General features: G+C 41.9%; 1 protein-coding gene across 3 annotated transcripts in view; it reads left to right on the top strand.

Moving 5' to 3' along the window:
- The window catches only part of Ddr2 (discoidin domain receptor tyrosine kinase 2), a 117693-nt gene extending 101461 nt beyond the window's left edge, over positions 1-16232 (top strand). For all 3 annotated transcript variants that reach the window (XM_051147805.1, XM_051147804.1, XM_051147803.1), the window contains 9 exons: positions 542-604; positions 1798-1928; positions 2579-2789; positions 4129-4352; positions 5616-5743; positions 7775-7963; positions 8238-8472; positions 10473-10622; positions 15191-16232. In XM_051147805.1, coding sequence (XP_051003762.1) covers positions 542-604; positions 1798-1928; positions 2579-2789; positions 4129-4352; positions 5616-5743; positions 7775-7963; positions 8238-8472; positions 10473-10622; positions 15191-15325 — 1466 coding nt within the window. In that variant the 3' untranslated portion in view covers positions 15326-16232. The remainder of the gene's footprint in view (positions 1-541; positions 605-1797; positions 1929-2578; positions 2790-4128; positions 4353-5615; positions 5744-7774; positions 7964-8237; positions 8473-10472; positions 10623-15190) is intronic.
- Positions 16233-22392: the final 6160 nt, after the last annotated feature.

The following is a 22392-nucleotide window of genomic DNA, read 5'->3' as shown; positions in this document are numbered from 1 at the left end:
TCATTTTAGGAAACAATTTAAATTCTTGGAAAGAAGGAGTGTCTTTGTACTAGGTTTATTCTATGCTCATTTTCCCACTGAATTCTCCCATCACATTGCTGAATTAAGCTCCTCCTTCCCATGCATATTTTATGATGATCTATGGTCAAACTCTCTGATATGCCATGTGTTAACTTTTTATACTGTGTAGTACATAGCAATTTTGTTTTTGCACCAGAAAAATTGCCTTTACTTGTATTGGTAGTTATATTTTATTGAATATTTATGGATTAATTTTTTTGTTTTTCACTGAATATATATATATATATATATATATATATATATATATATATATATATATATATATATATATATTTGAATTTGTGGGCTACAGTGTGATGAGTTAATACGTGTATAATAGTCCAGGGCATCTTCATTTTTAAAACACTATTGGTAACTCACTATATTGACCTTACAATGTGCTCAGTCTTACGTTACCTTCATATGATCCATTGCCTGGCTCTCAGCTCCCAAGCTCTAATTGACTCTTGTTCTGTGACAGATGCTGCAATGTATAACAACTCTGGAGCCCTGCCCACCTCTCCTATGGCACCCACAACCTATGGTACGTGTGACTACTAATTGTACAATATTAAGATGAGTGTACTTCCTGGAAGACAAAGAAGGGTAGACATTGCAAAGACCTTACTGTGTGTGAGTGGCTTGATTCCATGGGGCTCTGGATGAACATTAGTGTGGTGTACTAGTTAAGGTTTCTATTATACTGACAAAAAAGCAAGTTGGGAAGGAAAGAGTTTATTCAGCTTACACTTGCAGGTCATCATTGGAGGAAGTCAGGACAGGAACTCAAGCAGGCCATGAAGGAGTGCTGCTTACTGCCTTCTTCCCATGGCTTGCTCAGCCTGCTTACTTATAGAACCCAAGACCACCAGCCCAGGCATGGCACCACCCACCATGGGCTGGGCTCTCCAACATTGGTCACTAATTAAGAAAATGCCTTCCAGCTGGATCTCATGGAGGCATTTCCTCAGCTGAGGCTCCTTCCTCTCTGATGACTCTAGCTTGGGTCAAGTTGACACACTAAACCAGCCAGTGCATGTGATAAAGGAAGGACAGTCCACCCCCAAAGTGAAGGGTCCAACGTTACTCTCATCTGTGAGTGTGCATGAGTTTCTTCAGTGAAGGGCAGAATCTAAAGTGTCCCAACTACTCCGTCAGCATTTAAAAGGATTGGAGAAGAAACAAATACAGAGGCATTTCTAAGTGAGCTCCAGCCATAGCAGGGACCTCAATGAACAAGGAGTCCATGAAACGAAATGCTTTTCTACCTCTCTGGAACTGCATATGCGAAGGTGTATGCTTTGTTTGAAGAAGCCTCAGGCTGTGCCAGCCAGCAATCTGGAAACACATGTGGTTGGGTTTCTCCCGAGAGGCGTCTCAGTTAGCTTGGCCCATCTCAAGGAAGGAAGAGACAGGAACTCATTTCTCGCCTATCTGTCATGAGTTCTAAGAGCATATACATCCAGACCATGCTGATATAGAGACAAAATGTGGGGGTACACAGACAGGCACTTCAGTGTCTAGTCTGAGACATGGCGAGAGGGAGGGTGGAGAGGATTGTGGGAAATGGTATCAAAGTACTAAGGCAAGAGCAGCAAAAAGCATCAATATGAAGATGGGACTTTCTTGAATTCTCCTGAAGGAACAGAGCCGGTCTCCACACTCTGATCCACTCGCTCCTGCTTCCATTTGCCCTGTGAAATGATTCTTTTCTCTGCCTTCTCTCCTTGGTCACAGATCCCATGCTTAAAGTTGATGACAGCAACACCCGGATCCTGATTGGATGCTTGGTGGCCATCATCTTCATCCTGCTTGCTATCATAGTCATCATCCTGTGGAGACAGTTCTGGCAGAAGATGCTAGAAAAGGTGAGGATGTGCACTATGGACAGGAAGCTGTGCCTCCATTTTCAGCACTGCCATGACCCCAGGAGCAAAGGGCAGATTATAACAAGTTCTAAGTGGCTAATGAGTTCTCTGGGGCTACCAAGAAGATAGTATGGAGAAGGTTGGCTATTTGGTGGTTTCTCTCCCTGCATTAGATGTAACTCGCCATTCTGTTTGGTGTTAGTAAAACCTAGCATGTTATTCTAACTTTATAATATTAGGGTGGTCAGATACAGTGTTAATTTAGCATGTTTTCAAACTCTTGGGTTAGTGGACATTTCAGTTTATGTTTACCCAGGTCAAAGGCCTAAAGGATAAGTCAACAAAACCCATTATTTAATAAAACTCGGACAACTCTAAAAACCAGAGAAAGTACTTGGCTACTTACAGGCTCTCGTAGAGAGTTGTGTGAATGATACTAATAAATGCTTCACTGAAACCTGATGAATGTTGTCCACACAGAAATCAGAAGGCTAAATTCTGCCTTGAGGAAACCTTTGCTAAGTTTCTGTAACACAGGAATTTATGGAACCAGACTGCCTCCATGTCAGCTGCAGTTTGCCAGGGGTTTGAGAGGGAGGGCTGGAGTTTAGAAAGAGAGAGTGACGGTCCTCTCTATCCATGCCCTTCAGGCTTCACGGAGGATGCTGGATGATGAAATGACGGTCAGCCTTTCCCTGCCCAGCGAGTCCAGCATGTTCAATAACAACCGCTCCTCATCACCAAGTGAGCAGGAGTCCAACTCTACTTATGATCGCATCTTTCCCCTTCGCCCTGACTACCAGGAGCCATCCAGACTGATCCGGAAGCTCCCAGAATTTACTCCGGGGGAGGAGGAGTCAGGTGAGGATGATATCGTGGGCAGGAGATTGAGGGAGAAGTTTTGATTCACATGATGTAGACAACACTCTTGGACAGATCAACCAATCCGTTAAGTCTCTGCCATCTTCTGGAGAAGTGTACAGTCTGTCTCTAGGTTTGGTCGCTGCTGTTTCTAGTCTATTCTGGAACTCTTCCTTTTATACTTAACATAAGATGTTCAGAGGAACCCACAAAAAAATGTCAAAGTATCAGTGAGGTGTTACCCGAGGGAGAGCCAGGTAAATATCTCACTCTGTATGTGATGGGAGAAGGCCCAGCTGCTCTGCTCACTTGACACCAGCTGTCAAGGGGTAAACTCTGGACCGGAAATTATGTTGGAGGAGAAAAAAGATAAATGAATCTGAAGTGAAGGCATTCTCTACCTCTGGGTAGCCCTCCGGATAACTGAATCATTTAATTTTTGTTGACTTCTCGTTGGTAAATACTCATTACACTAGTCTAAGATTTTGCTTTTGTAGTAAATATCATTTTAGCTTTTCTCGATAAAAGTATTGGATAAGGTACATAGTGCCAGTTGCTTCACATCCCAGTCCCCTTTAAAAAGTGCTCTAGAGTGGCATCAGGAGTGATGCTGGGGCATCCCTGGCATCCTCAGCAGCTTTCCAAGGTCATCAGCCTCAGGAGAGGACGGCCTGAGCCCACTGATGTGATTAAACAGAGATATAGAAGCTCATCAGGGAATAAACTTGCTGAAAGAAGAACGGAAATTACCATCCATTCTATCACTGATGGAGTAAAAAATCATAGGAAGGGCAAACTGAATTCATCTAATTTCCTAGAAGAAGCAAGGTGACTATATATGAACTTCTGTTTTAACAGAATTGAAGAAATTAACTTATTTCCTAAAGTCCACAAAGTCTTCCGTATCAATCACATTCCAACTTTCTCAAGTTATGGTATATTTTAAACAAGGTCATATAAGTTCAGCCTGCAGTTGTTTTCCTCCCTAAACCGTGCTGTTAAATTAAGGGAACGTGTTATTAAACTGTCAACCTTCAAGACTACCATCCTAACACAGCATAAGCCCTCCTAAGGCTTAGCCGCACGATTTCACAGGATTAGTCAGGGAACTTGTTCATGAGGGTGCCTCGTGGGGAGAGTGAGAAACAGAATGGCAGCCTACAATCTGAAGTCCAAAACAAAGGTGTCTGGGGGAAGCGCGATTGCCCACAATTAAGTATTTCTGAAGAGGGTCAGGCCGCCGTGGGGCCAGGTTCTCGCCGCCCCCTCAGCTCTTCTTAGAGAAATCTCCACAGCTGCCTTTGGGAACCAGACTCCGTACCCATGTCTTCCTTCTCAGGCTGCAGTGGGGTTGTGAAACCAGCCCAGCCCAACGGACCTGAGGGTGTGCCCCACTATGCAGAAGCCGACATAGTGAACCTCCAGGGAGTGACAGGTGGCAACACCTACTCTGTGCCTGCTGTCACCATGGACCTGCTCTCGGGAAAAGATGTGGCTGTGGAAGAGTTCCCCAGGAAACTGCTGACCTTCAAGGAGAAGTTGGGAGAAGGCCAGTTTGGGGAGGTGAGTTGCTCTTTAGAACGAGGTACCTGGTCCTTGATGACGTAAAAGAAGCGGGTGGGTCAAGAGGGTAAGTAGAAGTGAACTCGCAGCACAAGGCCTCGCCCACTTGTCGGTCTGCATTGCTCTTGGGATGGATAGCTAATGGTAGCCTCACGCTTGTGTAAGAGCTGTGAATTTCTTAGCACCTTTGATTTCTATACAACAATTTTAAGAGAAGCAAGTCACTGGAGTTCAGATGGACTAAAAAAATACTCAAGGCTTTCAAACACTGTTTGCAACAGGTCATTGTGGGTGGGGCTCATGGGCAGATTATTTAGAAACACCCTGCTGCTTGCTATCATATTTTTTTCTTTTAGTGAGTTATACGTCAAAATGATGTAAAAAACAAAATGAAACAAAGAAAAACAAAAAACAAACAAACAAACAAAACAACAACAACAAAAAAAAACCTCGCCCCTGCCTTTGGTTCTGGAATTAACCACCAGGGAATGAACCACTACAAAGACAAGGAAGCACTCTCTTCTGAGCTGCCCTCAGAATGGTGCATGTAATATTAAAGCCTTCACCCTTGCACAAGTCATCAGAACCTTTGGCGAATTCAGAGCAGTGTTTCAGCTCTAATAGGAATCCTTGAATCCTGTTATCTAAGCCCCAAATACAACACTCCGTTTCAAATGAATATGTCGTTGACTTCCCGTATGGATCATATATTCTCCCTTGGGGTGGGTTTGGTGTGAGAAGAGGCAGAGGGGCCCATGACATCTGTCTGTGTCGTCACATGGACATGGGTTGAAATCCTATGCTCACCATACTGTTGCTGACACATAGGCATAATTGACAACATTCTCCTCATCCTCAGGGACCATCTTAAGAAACTGCCATATGTTTTATATGTTAAGGAGTTAGCTTTATCACATCAAAGTTGAAGCAATTATGTTGAGTGGTATTTTCTAATGGAGTTGTGGTGTGATAAAATACTACCACGTAGATTCATTCCTGCCCATACCAATATTCCATTCAATGTATACTTTTTTTTTTTTTTTTGGTAAGGCACCGACATATTATGTTAGCTGGGTACTTTAGCATTGTTTATTAATTCCATTGGTTACTTGAATCTAGGGTATGCCACCCATAGCCTCCTATTGTCTCTGGTTACTTTGTGTGTGTTGTAAGAGTTAGTTTATCTCCAGGACATGCCCAGCAAGAGTACTGAGACATCTCCAGGAGAAAGGATGATGCTGAGACTCGGTGACTTTTGTCTAGGTTCATCTCTGTGAGGTGGAGGGAATGGAGAAATTCAAAGACAAAGATTTTGCCCTCGATGTCAGTGCCAACCAGCCTGTCCTGGTGGCTGTGAAAATGCTCCGAGCAGATGCCAACAAGAACGCCAGGTCTGTGGTCTGCATTTTCAAATCCCCTTTGCTTGCTTCTTGGTTAGGATTGGGAATATTTCTGGACATTTCTGAGTTTTTATTTTTCTTTCTTCCTTTGAGATGGGAACGTCTCTGAGCTGTCCCACAGGCCTGCTAGTAGGCTTCATGCTTCCAACATGGCCAGAGTGCCCATCTTTTTCAGCATCTCTTTCAAACAAAAACGTATTAATTTGTATTATATTCCCTATACACGTACTTCCTACGTCCCCTCACCCAGTGCACACAACAGCCCCAGATTGTTCTTCACTCGTGGAAGCCAGACATTCTCTTGCCACCCTCACTTCTTGCTGACTTTTCACGAGGACACACACCTCTCTCCCTACATCTTTGCATTTTCCTTGCTTTTCACTTCTCTGCTTCTATTCTCGTCCTGTTTTTTTTGTTTTTTTTTTCTCTTTAATGCTCCGTTTCTCCTATGTTCAGCAGCCCCTCACAAATGAGAAGCTACTTCTACTTGGAAACGCATCCATGGACCTCTGAGCAAAAGAATCCACAGTCTTTTAACAGGTTTCCCAACTGGCTAGTAACCTGGATCCTTTGCTGCATAGCATTGCTGTTTCCAGCACACTGCATTTTCCCCTGGCAGCCTTTCCTTTACAGTAATGGTGAGTTCATCCTCACCCAGAGAGGCGTGCTGGCAGAAAATTAATTGCTTGTGTCCCATTGAAACCTGAACATCTGGATACCACATGCATCTTCCCATGTGTGTTGCCTTGCTTTGTCTCACTGATAGTCATCCCAAGAGGAGGTTTATTATTGCTGTTCCCTAAATTACTGTAAATTCCAAATGCAGTGATAGGTTTCATTAAAAGTCTTACAATGGACAGGATGTGGACTGAAGAGGAGAGAAAGGTGAGGAAATGGAGCTGTGTGGCCTTTCACATTTTGACCAAGAGAAGAGCTTTGTCTCAAGAATATTAACATGAATAAAAATCAACACTGTCTCGGTCCCACAATGAGATGGGATATTTCTCATTTAAACCTTTGCACGTGGCTGGGAAAAGTGGCAAATGGGAAAAAAAGATATTGTATGAGCTAAGATAGTGTGTTTCTAGGTTGCTTGAGTTGGTGAGATTTGCAGCAGGCCCATCTGCACTCATTCTTGTTTGGCAGATCTGGATTGCCTGAACTCTGGATCCTCACACATCACCAAAACCTGTGCTTTGGAATTCACAGGAAAATGAGAGGGAGATGCTGAGTCAGGACTACGTTGGTTCCAAGAATTGATATTGACAGAGTCTTACTTTCAGCATAGAATTCCTATAAAACTCACTGGAGACCTCTAATTGATTTGCTCCTGTAGTTTTGAGAATGTGGGCTACTGGCTCCATGTTGGCGATTTACAATTCAAGTGTGGCTGTCCCTATGAACTCAAATAGTCACGAGTTTGGGGCAGATGACTACTTTTGAAATGATTTTATTGACCATCATGGCTTTCAACCAACACTGTTTGAACAGGCTACCAAATCACCGTATGCTGTGGCTGATTGTTGGTGCAGATGGTGTTGGGAAAAGCCAGTAGGAGAGCATAAGGAATCAAGAAGGTGGTTATACACTTTGTAAAAAGTAGCTTCACTTTATTTGTAGTACAATTCAGTAGCCTTTGAAAGAGACAAATACCTTACAGCATTTGAACTGGTTGTTAGTGAAGAACTCCACTTGCCGGGTAGTTTTAATCAACACATACTTAAGTCAGTAACGTCAACAACTTTTTACGTAGAGGGCATTATGCCAAATGCTAGGGATATAAAAGCGAGTCATAGGTCTTGTCCTGGAAAATATTATTATAGATTAAATAGAGGTCTGTTGTGTTCAAGGAAGAGTTGAATGTGATAGTTCTGGGTGCCAGTTTGTCTGTGGTCTCAAAGATTAACCAAAGGGGAACACGGCGTGGTGTGATGGGTGGGGACGGGCATCACTGTGCATCCTTCCTGGCTCAGTTCTGACTCTGACAACCTCTGACTTTATGTACAATCACATCCTCCAAAGGAATGATTTTCTTAAGGAGATAAAGATCATGTCTCGGCTCAAGGACCCAAACATCATCCGTCTCCTGGCTGTGTGCATCACTGACGATCCACTGTGCATGATCACGGAGTACATGGAAAATGGGGATCTCAATCAGTTCCTGTCCCGCCACGAGCCTCTTAGCTCTTGCTCCAGCAACGCCACAGTCAGGTAAACTAGCCAAGTCTTTGTCTTTTCCCTGCGGTCATGAGAGTAACTCTAGGGTGTGGAAATCGGAGTGGTGAAACTTAAGGTTTCACCTGTCATTGGGAGTACTGTGGGGGAACCAATTAGTGTGAGGTGAAGGATGGAACAGGTACCCTCTGAGGATAATCAAACAGAATCTTTAGGTACCCTGGCAGGATACAGATGGTTCAGCCCTGGTTTGCTGATTAAAATACGCCCCTTCTACAGCTACTTTCTCTTTTCTTATGTGTGCCCCCAGTTACGCCAACCTGAAATTTATGGCTACCCAGATTGCCTCTGGTATGAAGTACCTTTCCTCTCTTAACTTTGTCCACCGAGACCTGGCTACACGAAACTGCTTAGTGGGCAAGAATTACACCATCAAGATAGCTGATTTTGGAATGAGCAGAAACCTGTACAGTGGGGACTACTACCGGATCCAGGGCCGGGCGGTGCTCCCTATCCGCTGGATGTCCTGGGAAAGCATCTTGCTGGTGAGTTTCTACATCTGTGACCTGCTTGCTCAGGTGGGAGGCTGGGACAAACTGGAGGCATCAGTAGGCAAACTCCATAGACCTGGATATTGTCCTTGATTGGAGAGGATCTTCTCTGGGCACTTTATATTTTTTTCTGGAAAAAAAAAAAGTAATATTATATGAACTTTAGGGAAAAAGTTTAAAAGTATAAGGAATTTACCTTTCCTGCCTCTACCCTTTTACTTATTGAATGATGTTAATTCTGGGCATTAAAATCCTCATCTGTTAAAAACTTATTTTGCAATGTAACCATTGCATTTTCATAACCATGCTTCCCAAGTGTAGAATGGTCTGTGTATTATTGTCATAGTGATTTTTTTACATTACTTGTTGAATCCATCATTTTTCATTTTTACAGTTCTTACCTAATTCTTAGTGTCCTGCATGATGAGTGAGTGACTTCAGATGTCCCTCTTGGAGCTCGATCTTTCTGTCCACTTATATCTGAGTCACTTAAATGTCCATTTTACAGCTGCTCTGCTCATTGGAGGGATGAATAAACTATGAACTCTCACTTTCTACAATGCTACCTTGATTGTCTTCCACAATACTCAGAGAAAAGCCTGAGCCCACTTTGATTTTGTTCATTTCTAGTTCACCTGATTATTTCTAGCTGATATTCACATAGGATTCCTAAATTAATTTTGAGATAGAAAATGTGCATTATCTTCTCCTCATCAAGATAAATATGGTTAATGCTTTGGAATGTTGCCTTTGACGGCTTTTTGTGCATATATTTCAATGTATATATATGTCTTTAATTTTAAAAAAATGTTTAATTATACAGTTGTATGTGTATGTGTGTATGAGGTGGGGGGGGAGTGTGCATGTAAGGACAGGTGGCTGCAGAGGCAGAAGAGGGTGTCATATCCCCTCAAGCTGGAGTTACAGAGAGTGGGTGGTGGGAATGGGCCTCAGGTCCTCTGGAAGAAGAAAAAAAATGCTCATGTCTGTCTGTTGTCTCAGTACTCTGGAGGCTGAAAAAGGAGTTGCTGTTAATCAGACCGAAGTGTGGGTTAGCTAATGATAGCCTCTCTCAAGCAAAAAGGGAAGAAAATAAACAAAATGAAGGATGCTATGATATATGCCCTTTTACAAAAACTTAATGACCTTCTCGTCTATCTATATATGTGAGCCTTTATTTTTACCAGTTTCTAACATAGTTAAGCATTTTTAAAATCCAAAGGTGCTGTGTGGTATTAAAATTGACATGCTGCATTGCAGTTACAGGACTATGTTTCCTACTCCATTGCATTATTAATGGACTTATTAACCAGAGTAATTTAGTGGAGTGCTCCTTTTATTTTTCTGATCTAAAAATCAATACCTTCTGCCTTTCTCTGCCATTCTCTTTATTTAACAGAAAATGTGTATTTAATGAATGTTGGTCATATCTGATCTCACTGCTGTCACTTGGCAATGCCATCTTCAAGACTGTGGCTGCCACGGAACAGGGAAGTGAAAGTCATAGATCCACCAGGCCTAACTCCAGGCACTTAAAACTTCCTTTATTCCTATCATCAAAACCACTGATTTCTCATGCTAATGTAGGCGGTCCCTGGGATTCTCCAAGGCGGTCCATATCCTACAGGTGGTCCTTATCCTACAGGTGGTCCTCCTGGTGTTCAGAGCATCGGGAGCCTCCAGGTGTCAGTTCTAATCCCCACTCCAGTGGCTTACGAACTGGATCTTTCAGTTTTGGAATAGAATCCTCAAGAGAAGTAAAACTAAGCTGAGGTCACAGGGGTGGGAGAATGACTTCTTCCCAATACATTCACATTGCTACTTCCAGTTCCTCCATCTGGCTGGTTTCAGCATTCCTCCTCCTCCTCTTCCTCCTTTTCCTCCTCCTCCTCCTCCGTAGAAGAACGATCAATTCCAGGTGATGACTATGGAACACGCTCTTTTTTCTTTGGGCCTGGCTTGCTCTGATTTTTCTCCTTCTTTTCCTTCAACAGGGCAAATTCACCACAGCAAGTGACGTGTGGGCCTTCGGGGTGACTCTGTGGGAGACTTTCACCTTTTGCCAGGAGCAGCCTTATTCCCAGCTGTCGGATGAGCAGGTTATTGAGAATACTGGAGAGTTCTTCCGAGACCAAGGGAGGCAGGTATGAGCTGTTGAGGATGTGGACTTGGGTGCTGTCAAAGCAAGGAGAAAGGGGGCTCCCGACCACGTAGGAAGCCCCGCTCAAGGATGGAAACAAAGTCTGTTTCTGGATCTAGACTGTCTGGCAAGTCTGTTTGGTGGTAAAAGGGAGTGAGAGGAGTTAATAGCATTGATTAAAAAAAAACACCTTAGAATAAGATACTGTGTGGGTTTGGGCTGGTGAGCAATGTTTCTGGATTTGGACATGCACAGATAGGCTGGTATACCCTGGTCCTTCTCTGGGAAAGTGCCTCTGAGCCTGCTTATAGACAGCTAAGCCCTCCAGCTCACAAGATGCCCTGATTGCCTCAAAGATCCAGCTTTCTTTTGTTGGCCACGATTTTAATGCTTCTGCTTTAAAGCTTGCTAATCACTAGAGCATTACAGTCTCCCCCCCCCCCCAAGTGGTCTGTCTGTAGCATACCTCACATCGCATCGTCTCTAACAGGCACCTGGTAACAGCTGGAGAAGGGTTTCTGCAAGAGATAAAAAAGTGGGTCGTCTCTGGCCTACCCTGACAAGGGAGGAGCAGGGATAGTACACAGTGCATGCTGAACATGAGAGTGGATTTGCAATTTAATGTTCACCTCGGTGTCTTTAGACAATGTAGTAGTAGCAGGAATTCTAAACCATCTATTTTGGTTAGAGAGTGTCTTAGTGGGGGTTTCTATTGCTGCGATGAAACACCATAACCAAGAGCAAATTGGGGGAGGAAAGGGTTTATTTGGCTTACACTTCCACATTGGTGCAGAGGGCCATGGACCAATGCATCTTACTGGCTAGCTCATCATAGCTTGCTCAGCCTGCTTCCTTATAGAATCCAGGACTACATGCCCAGGGGTGGCTCCACCCACAGTACTCTCTGTAACCAGTCACTAATTAAGAAAATGCCCTATACGCAAACTACGGCACCAGCCAAGGACAATATGTGCAGTAAACTTCAAACCCCTACCCAGATCTAGCCAATGGATAAGACGCTCTTCATAGTTCAGTGGAGAGTAGGGTCTGACTTTCACACGAACTCTGGTGTCCCGTATTTGACCATGTCCCCTGGATGGGGAGACCTGGTGGCACTCAGAGGAAGGATAGCAGGCTACCAAGAAGAGACTTGATGCCCTATGAGCATATACAGGGGGAGGAAGTCCCCCTCAGTCACAGTCATAGGGGAGGGGAGTAAGGGGAAAATGGGAGGGAGGGAGGAATGGGAAGATACAAGTAATGGGACAACAATTGAGATGTAATATGAATAAATTAATAAAATATATTTTAAAAATATATAAGTTCATGTCACACAGGTGGGGAAAAAAGAAAGAAAGAAAATGTCCTATAGGCTTGCCTACATCCAGATCTTATGGAGGCATTTTTTAAATTGAGGTTCTCTCAGGTTTCTCCATTGAGGTTCTCCCGGATGACTTCAGCTTGTGTCAAGTTGACATAAAATCATCCAGCACAGGAGAGAGTTGCTCTTGTATTGTGACAAAGCAAAGATTTGCTCTTGTGTCCATGAAATATGCAGTGGACCAAGAAGAAACATTTTATCTTCTTAGATTAATCTACACAAACCACCCCTTAAAGGATGCATGGCCAACTAAGAATTATGTGTTCAGTTAGAAAATAGATCCTGCTCATTAAAATGATGATCTTATTTTGAGTGTTATCCTAGAATCATAGGCAGAAGTGTGCTTATTATGAGCCTCTTAGTTTTCTTCAAATTATTATTTAATCAACAGAAATCCTGAAGCGTCTGTTTTTACACAAAGGCAAATTAGATCATCACCCATGCCACAAGAGGAAGGTCTCCAGGTCTTTTCTTGGGCACTGTTTGTTTTACATTAGTTTTCATGAGGCTAAAGGTGATCACTAAACAGTCAAGTGTTATTTCAATTCTGCTATTCAGTTTCACCAGAACACATCTTTTAAAAGCATCTGCTAATTATAGAAATTCTCATTTCTAGTAATCTCTAGAACTTTACTTTTCTTGTTCAGTTTTAGACAGTCTGTGGGAGAAGGTCCACAATTTTTTTACCTACACAAGACTCTAGCAGTGTACCAAATATACATTTTGACTACCTACCAATGGCCAAGTACTGTACTCAGATATGTGACTGAATCCAGGCCAAAGCCAAATATCCCCATCATGTTCTGAGTCACTTCTCAGTTACAACTATACATTTTGATAAAAATTAACAAACTTGGCATATCAAATGTAAATAACTGATAAACACAATTTATTAAATTTTATAAAACATAATTACTAGTGTGTTTATAATTAATATTCTAGGACTCATGTTTTAGAGTCTGACATGAGCATATATGAACAGGACTGTCTTTATCAGTGGCTGGGCAGCTTCTGTGGTCACTTGAACTACGTAGACGTGATGAATTCATTTTACAATAGTCCATCTAACCTATTGGACACAAGGAGATACAAGGAAGAGGAAGGACGGTGTGACTAATGTAAATTCTAGAAGACACTTCACACTTAGGGTTCATAGCTTAAGCAAACTTTAAACAATTTCCCTTCAATTTAAAATGCTTAGGTGGCTAGGTGTGGTGGCATGCACCTTTAATCCCAGCACTCGGGAGATAGAGGCAGGTGGATCACTCTGAGTTCGAGGCCAGCCTGGTCTACAAAGAGAGTCCAGGACAGCCAGAGATGTTATTCAGAGAAACCTTGTCTTGAAAAACCAAAGTAAAATAAAATAAAGTAAAATAAAATGCTTAGATGTCTATAGCAAAAGTTTCAACCATTAAAAGTGTATTTGGAATGTTTGCTTTCAATTTACAGTCACAAAATATGATGAAATCACATAGCATTTGCTCACAGTATAAATAGAACTAAGTATCTAAAATTAAATAGTTGGCTGACAAGAGGTAACAAAATGGTATATATGATATGGAGTATTATGAAACATAACTTTAATTTGTCAAGTCCGTAATATTTGAAAGGAGGGCCTTAACAATTTCAATTATTTACTATTGTAATTTTATTGATATGTGTTGGCTTGGAATGGATTTTGTTGTTAATGGTTGTTGTTGCTTTTGAAACTGAGTCTTGCTACATTCCCAGGGTGGCCTTGAACTCAGATCCCTCTGCTTGAGCCTCCTGAATACTAGGATTATAGACCTGCTATGACCACACCTGGCATTCAAAGTAACTGTAGTAATTTTTCTGAAATTCTATAGTAGGATCCTCAGAAAGCTCAGCAGTTTTACTTTTTTTTTTTTTTATCAGTAATACACAAAGACCATCCATTATGTTGTTTGCTTACTGGTAATGGCTCCTTTCTAATGCTTGGTATTTTATAGCCATAGCTTCATACATTTGGCCTTTTTCTTAATGGTGAATTAGGAGTTGGTGGGCACCTGTGATTATTAGGACCCTGGGTAAAGCCCAGTTCCTGTGATACATGATATAGCGCAGGCTGGTGTTGCATGAGGTGAGGCAGGGCAATGGGGAGTAGTCAACAATTAACTAGGTATAAATATCAGGTTCAGCGAAGGCAGTGATGACTTGATAGTTCAGGGATCATGGAACGTGTAAGTATGGCTCAGTAACCTGTCAGTATAGCAGGGTATTAAACAGAATATGTAAGGAGATGATAGTAATACAACAGAGAAGGCAGGAGATGGACTGGGTTTTGGCAGAGTAGTATCTTGCTTGTGGAGTTGGTAACTGGCAATTTCAGAGTAGCATCCTAGGCTGGGATTAGGGCATAGGGCATAGTGAGCACAGCTGTTAGCGCAATGTAATGTCTTCTAAATGAGACCAACATGGAGGAGGGGACACCCAGAGAACAATGGTAGGCATCCCAAGGATGCAGCCTGCATCCATTTTCTGCATCTGGCTGAAATATTATTCCAATCAAAATAGCAATAAAAAACCCAATTTCTTTTTTTTCTTTTTTTCCCTTTTTTAAATTATTAATTTATTCAAATTACATCTCAGTTGTTAGCCCATCCCTTGTATCCTCCCATTCCTCCCGCCCTCCTGCTTCCCCCCCCCCCCTCCCCTCCCCTATGTCTGTGACTGAGGGGGATCTCCTCCCCCTGTATATGCTCATAGGGTATCGAGTCTCTTCTTGGTAACCTATTATCTTTCCTCTGAGTGCCACCAGGCGTCCCCATCCAAGGGACATGGTCAAATATGGGGCACCAGAAAAACACCAATTTCTTTATGGAGCTGAAGCTACAGATGTACTTTATTTCTGTCATGTTGGCTCAGCCAAGAGTCACCCTCAGAAACTGCAGATCTGAACTTGTTTTGCACTGGTTTACTCTTTGGCATGAAGATAGGGTCCACAGAATGGCCCATTATGAAATGGCACTTGAGAAAACTAGGATAGACAGAGGTGATAAGAAAGGGGCTGATGAGCTAGGACTCTGAGTTGGAAGGATAGACACACCATATCGTTCATTGTTGTTGAATTTAATAAGGTGCTAAGGGCATAAACCAAGCTATGGTACAACCCATCTTCCACCTTCCTCCTAACACATATTTTCTCTCTTTTGAAATTTTTGTTCCCAAAGATTTATCTCCCTCAACCAGCCATTTGCCCTGACTCTGTGTATAAGCTGATGCTCAGTTGCTGGAGAAGAGAAACCAAGCACAGACCATCATTCCAAGAAATACACCTTCTGCTTCTTCAACAAGGGGACGAGTGATGCCGTCAATGCCTGCCTATGTTCCTGTGGCCCAGGTCCTCCCCACAAGACTTACCGCTCACCCACGTCTAAGCCACTCCATTGGGATATTTAATGGACCTGAGAGACAGAGAATTATTCACTCTGCCCTCTTACTATCTCTTGCCTCTTCCACTACACTTTCCTACTCTCTACCACTGACTCATATATACTTTTTTTTTACATGAAATAACTAAAAAAGAAAAAATATAGAGCAGACAAAATTTAGTAAAAGAAATATTACTTGATATACCAAAGTGTTAGTAATGAAGACTAGAAACTCAGATAATTTATAAAGGTTATGCTTATGTTTATAAATGTGCAGGTTCTACAATATTTTTCCATGTCACTTTCTGTAAAAATACCTTAAGTAAGAAAAACTTGAAGAATATGAATGTCTTGGAAACCATGAGATTAGAGATTAGGGTAAAAGAAAATACTTGGTAGTCATGGGGAATTGCAAGACTTGGCATTCCACAACTAACGATGGTTTTCTGACTTGAACATGAACCGCTCTCAGATCTCTCTCTCTCTCTCTCTCTCTCTCTCTCTCTCTCTCTCTCCTGTCAAAGTGAGTGACATATACTTTAAAAGCTCTACCTTGTTTCTTAGAATGAATGTTTTCTTCATTCATGGGCAGAGACCAGGGTAGACCTATGTAACAGGGTATATGGGTAGGAAAGTGTCTGCTGTAAGGTTTGATGGAGTGTATACACAGGCATGATAGGTTGCACAGGTTTCTCAGTAGACAGAGGTTAAAAAAAAGGGAGGTCCATGGAGGATGAGTAGCAGGGGTGCTCTCTGTAGTTCATGTGTGAGGGTCTTCTCTGTCTTGCTTTTTCATTTCCACCTGTGTGCTTTACTGAGAACTTGACTTTAATCAGTAAAGTCTGGGGTTCTGGTATTTTTATGGTTTGCTCCTTTGGTTCATCTTGCCTAGTTCTATTTCTTTCAGTCTGTGATGCCTCTGTGGGACCTGTAGGCTAGGGTTTGAACTTCTCGGGCATAAACTCAAGGCCATGTCCAACATACAGTACATCTGTTCTGAGTGTTCCCAAAAGGTTGGCCTAGGCCACGGAAAGAAGTTATAGGAAGACTGTTCTCCACTCTTTATTGGGGGGAAAATATCAAACCAGAATATATAGAGGTGAATGGGCTTTCCCAGAGATGGGGAAATCTCTTGTCTCTGAAAAGTTTCAGATACTAAGCTGAAGAACTATGCAATGGAGAGGCTCCTGACCACTGTCAGGATGACCCATATATGTCAGTGTGGATCAACAAATGGATGAGCATCCAGTGTCACAGAGTGTGCTTTTGCCCCAGAGACAGGGGCTGCCTGCAAAGCATGAGGTTCTGGTTTCAGGATTCATGGAAACGGATGCACCATCGAGCAGGAGTTGCCTTAGAGACAATCCTACGTATTTAATCCTCCATAGACTATCTGGTTCGGCAGGAATCTAGAAAAAGAGACCCCGAAGTCCTGTAGAGGAAAACCAAGAAAAGATTACTGAATAAGCTTCTCAAGCTGAGGGGAAATAGCCATGGTTTGCCTCTGTTGTCTACCCAGCCAGCTTGTTCCATGGTCTTTTAGGAACCTGACTTTTTCTTGGTTCAGCCTTCTGCATGGCTCCAGGATACAGCATTGGTATAACTTTAAGTCTTCAAATTAATTTTGTAGCTCCTATGCAGTCATTGTAAATTCTCCCTTCCCATGGCCTTTCTAACGTTCTCAGCTTTATTCTTTCCCAAGACTAACTTTGAGTCACTGATTGGAGAGGTAGGCAAGCATTGGTTGGAAACTCTGGCCCTCTTTCTGCCTCAAGGCAAGCATGCCATCTTCCTAAGTCTTGTTGTTTCTCTGAATTTGTTTCCTTATCTGACTAAGGAGAAAATTGTATCAGGTGGCAAGAAACCTGGTGTTCTGCTAAGCCTTGTGCTTGTTGGAGAAGTAGATTTATGGTTGATGTAGGTTCAGTTACTTCTCAGAAAAGTACGACCTGTAATGGAGAGCCAGAGAGACATTTTAGTAATACTGACACCTGCCTTGAATCTGCTTTAGACTGGCCAGGTATTTCTTCTCATTATTTTATTTACTATTTCTAAGGCTAGACATATTTTTTTCATAACTCTTGGCTATAGATTCTTTAGAATTCTGCTCTCAATTCATTGTATTCCTTTACCTGCCATTTAAAAATCATGTTTAAAAAAAATTTTCAGGACTTTGCATTATGGAAGTAATCTGTTCCAGATGGCTATCAAATATGTATCATCATGTACAGGCACTTTTTTTTGTATGAAGGCTCCACCTTCTGGCACTGAAACCTTTGTATTATAGACATAGGTTTAGTTTCTATTTACACTTGTAGAGTTTAGCCGTACAGTATGAACATAGTAGGTGATAAGGGTTTACTTTGTAGACTTAACAGGTAGCTCAAATCTAACTGAGAGGAATGAAGGTAGGCTTTAGAAAAGAAAGCAGAAACAGATGAGAAAGATGTTTATCTATGTGAACCATTTATACCAAAGCTGTCCTTTAGATTGTATCTCAATTTATACCTTTATTGACGAATGGACTGATAAGAAGGCCCAGCACTTTTTTAGTGCTTGGTATGGCACCCATAGCAGATACATGCTAGGCAGGGGCTCTGTAATTGATCTATAGTCTCAGTATCAATGTTCAGATCTTGATTGTTGACCAGACAAATATGTAACTACTCACATATGTGACCTGGAGTGGAAAGAAGTGCCCTGGGGGGGGGATCATGCATTGTGGGAGCCCAGGAAAGATCACCTGGGAGTGCTCAAGATGGTATAACAAAAGAGGGCTGTATGTAAGTGTTCAAGAAATGTTTTAAAGAGCGGTTTATACAAGTGTGTGTGTGTGTGTGTGTGTGTGTGTGTGTGTGTGTTTGTGTGTCTGGATGGATGGATGGATGGATGGAGATGATGATTAGAAAATAAGAAAGAAGGCACCATAAAGAGAAGCAAGGAGAGGTTATGGGGAAAACATAGGGAGAGGCAAGTAAGGCGAGGTAGAAACAGGGCAAAGTAGAAAGAGAGCTGAGGGAGTCTAGGAAAAGTGACTTGAAAAGAATGGAGGGTAAGTAAAAGAAAAAATGATGGGTGAGAGAGCCGATATTTATTAAAATGACGTTAGATACATTCTAGGAAATGGAAGGGAGTTTTGTAGAGTTAAGGAAGGGGATGGTCTTCACTGTTGTAGAAGCATGGAGCCATCAGAGCCATCAGGGGAGTGGCCTCTTCATTGCAGGGGAAGGGGGTACAGGAGCAGTTTGTTCTCCCATGTGTTCTAGACCACATCTAGTGCTGGTGAGATGTCAATGCTGTCTGTGCACTGGGATCAGTGTTCCATGTGCTGTTGGGTGTGGGTGAAGATCTAGGAATGGGGAGCTTTTGGTCATTAGTGAGTCATCTACTTTCCAAAATGCTCATCCTTGCTGGGTCCTGAATGGCCACAGGGAACATGAAAACATTTGGGTGTAACTCCGTCAAGACTCAGTTTTATCTGACCTTTAACAGAGGGATGTGTCATGTTGGAAACAGGTTTGCCTAGTCCCACCCAGGCATCCCACAAGAAAACCGTGGTGTGGGACTAGACCATGTGAAGAAGAAGGGAATGACAGATGAGGAGAACTGGGAAGATGTTCGGAAGACATACACTAGAAAACCTTTTTTTTTTTATCCAAAAGTATGAAATAAAGAGAATTACAATGCATTGCTATTGTGACTTTGATTCTAAGTTGAACTCATGGCCCTGGCCTTTGCCATCATAGTCCTCATTTTTTCATTTTGAAGCCAATGTCCTTAAGCACTGTGTTGGGCAAGCATCTAGTGTCTTGGCAAGGTGCAGATTCTGGTCTACTCTGGAAAATCTTTTTGAACTGAAGTTTCATATTCTAGAAACAGATGAATGCCATTGGCACTTGGTGAATTATTTGGAATCCTGAATTAGGAAGGAAGAAATCTGGGTAGTTACTGAGGACTTGATTTTGAGCTGTTTTGAGCTCTCGTCTCTGATAAGCCCAGTAGGCTAAGCAGGAAAAGACTGGGGAGTGATGGTTTAGTTGTCCATATACTTCAGAAACTTTTAATTTTGCAATTATCTGAAAATTCAAATTAAATCAGTACAGAGTGGCCTTACCCTATTCTAGTTTCATCCTAGTAATAATATTTTAGTCTATTTTCATGCATTGAAACGATGGTCTACTTTGAGCTATTTTCAAAACTAAACTCTAGGCTTGACTCAGTCTCACCAGTTTTCGTACTGTGTACTCATTTGCTCACTGGATATTATTAGCCTTTGTTGGTTTGTAACCTGGCTTTGGTGGCATACAGCATGAGAGACTCTATCTAGATATTATTCTACAAACTAGAGAAAACAGCAAATTGAGAAGCTCATTTATCAGGGAACAGTGTCCCACCTATATGCTGAGTACACTTTTAACTGATGCTCATCATTACTGGACCCAGAACATCCATAGCGTTATACATCAAGTGATGGTTAGCGCCTCTGTTTGGCATCGCAAACAGTCCAAGAACTTAAGAAGAGTAACAGTCTAAAAGGCTTTTAGGTAGAAGGAAACTCTAAGCAGAAGAAAGTGACTTTTCTTGGTGACAAGAGGGCTTTAGGGTAAACCAGTACTTTGGTCAAGAATTAAGTGGTACTTAATAGAAGCAGGGATAGTCTGTGGATAGAATAGAACACAAATATAAGCCCCTAATGTGAGATTAAACATTGTCTTCAGAGTATCAGAGAAGCTTCATTTCGCCAAACTGCTTGTCCTTAATTGCAATATCAGCTGCTAGGTTCAATGCAAACATGACAGCTTCCTGGGAAAAAGTTGAAATTCTAGTTTCATGGATCATGACCTTGGGTTTTCTGTTAGATGTTTTTAAGCTGCCCTGTTTACAGGCTACAGGTTAATAACTTTCTGTGGCTTATGAAGTTCCTAGCACACAAGTGAGTATTTTGTGAATTTTATGTTTTTAATGAATAAAGTATGGAAAAATTGTTATGTATCACTAGTGTTAATTTGGGGGGAAATGCTTTATAACATAGAAGGCTTATTTTCAATTAAAGAGAAAAAAGAAAGAAGTGTCCTACAGGACAGGATACAGTATGCCCTTGGATCCTTTGTAATGGTCAATCCAATTCAGGCAGCCATGCAAGGCAGCCCTCAGTATGCACTAGGTCAGAGGCAGAGAGCAGACTCTATCCCAAAGCCAGTTTTTTCTTTGGTAATGAAATATTTAATTTCTCCTACAGACACCTTGCCAGTAACTTTTCAGGCCTTACAGGAGAACAGATCTATGTTTCAAAGCTAATCTGCAATCACAATTGTATGTCAAGAATATATTTGTCAAAGCAAAGCATGGGTAGCTGCTTTCAGTGCAAAGGTGTTTTCTTAAATAATAATAATAATAAAAAGAGGCATGGCTAACAAAGAAAGTTGAGAACACTCCTGCGAGCACACCAAAGGATTGCAATCTACACTATTCACCCAAATGGTTCTTTGCTATTCATGAGTTCAGCTCTTCTTGCCCATGTCCTGTTCCTGAGGACTGACTTTCTGCAGCAATATGGTGGACTCTTCTATGAGGAAGCAGCATCTGGGCTTTATTCTATAGGCTGTGGTGGATAACGGGTCTTGTTAAGGGCTAAACTGCAAATGGATTTAATTCCTGCTCAAAATACCATAGTCATTCTAAAATAGAATACACAAAAGCCCTCTGTATTAGAGAAAGAATGGAGCATGATGCCAATTGTGTTTTCTTTATTTATTATCTGTAACTCTGCCGAGTGATAAATTGTAAGTAAGAGTGATTGAAGAGCCATGCTACTGACGGGACCTCCATTGTGCGTCAGCAGGCACAGTTCTGGGCAAGACCGAATGCATTACTTCAAGGGAAGAGGGCTGAAAAATATGAGCAAGAGAAGCTCGTTCGCAGCCCCAACTAGCAGCTGTTCGGTAGTCCTGCTCGCAAATTAGAGGTGGTCAATTTTGGGAAAGTCTATAAGAAGCAAGAATAGAGCGTTGTTATCTGAGCAAAAGAGACTTCTCTCATCCTTACCAACTGAGTCATGAAAGGAACCAGAGATGAGTGTCAGGGCTTAGGGAAGAGACACATTTAGTATAAGAGCCTAAATAATGATGGAGTCAGCACACCTACTATTCAACCCGTAGACCAAGGCTTGTCAGGGAGAGGTAGACTCACTGTGTTCCACACCAAGAGAAGACACCCCTGAACAATACAAACCCAAGATGAATAGTTTGCAGTGATTTAAAAAAAAAAATTCACCTATGAATTAAAGTATATTTCAATTGTTTTAGGTTGTGTTCTTCCTATGGCAAACTGTTTTTTAAAACAAAACATTCTAATCTAATATTCCAGCCCATGTCAGAGCCCTGGAAGCAGCAACTTGAGTAGAGCAAATGGAGGAAGACACCCAGATTTCCTCACGGGGCTAGGATGGAAGTGATGGAGGAGAGAATTTTTCTGAAGTCTTCTGGGCCTCACGTAATCAAAAGCTGGTCCTCCACTGATTCTCTCTCAGCCTGTGAGGCGGAATCCGTCCCTGACCCATCTGGCCTTCTGACAATGTGCCATGATGTTTTCATGGACAGAGATCACACTGTAACAATAGAGCTTTGGGAAAAAAATAAATCTCAAAATAAACCTTGTAGTATGCTAATTAACTTTACAGTTTTGCACTGGGTCACTTACATAGCTACCCTAGGGTGCAGTGTGGATGTGTCTACCCCACCCTAGATGCTAAGCTCTACGATTTCTTTTAAAAGATGAGCTTTCTTTGTGAGAGCCACATAGTTCTCTCTGCTCTCTTACATGTCACCTCTGACCCCAGGGTTTAAAAAGGATCATTTGGGTATAGAATCTCAAGATCAGGAAGATTTTTACTCCAAGGTTTTCAGGAAATATTGTAAAGTTACCATCGTCGAAGAACAGTTGAAATGGCCAATCTCTTTTCTCAAGTTTTAGCAGTTAGTTGTTATCATTAATCAAAACAT

The sequence above is a fragment of the Acomys russatus genome, chromosome 6, assembly GCF_903995435.1.
Source record: "Acomys russatus chromosome 6, mAcoRus1.1, whole genome shotgun sequence".
Classification (NCBI taxonomy): Eukaryota; Metazoa; Chordata; class Mammalia; order Rodentia; family Muridae; genus Acomys; species Acomys russatus.
This window is presented reverse-complemented; position numbering and strand designations above follow the sequence as displayed.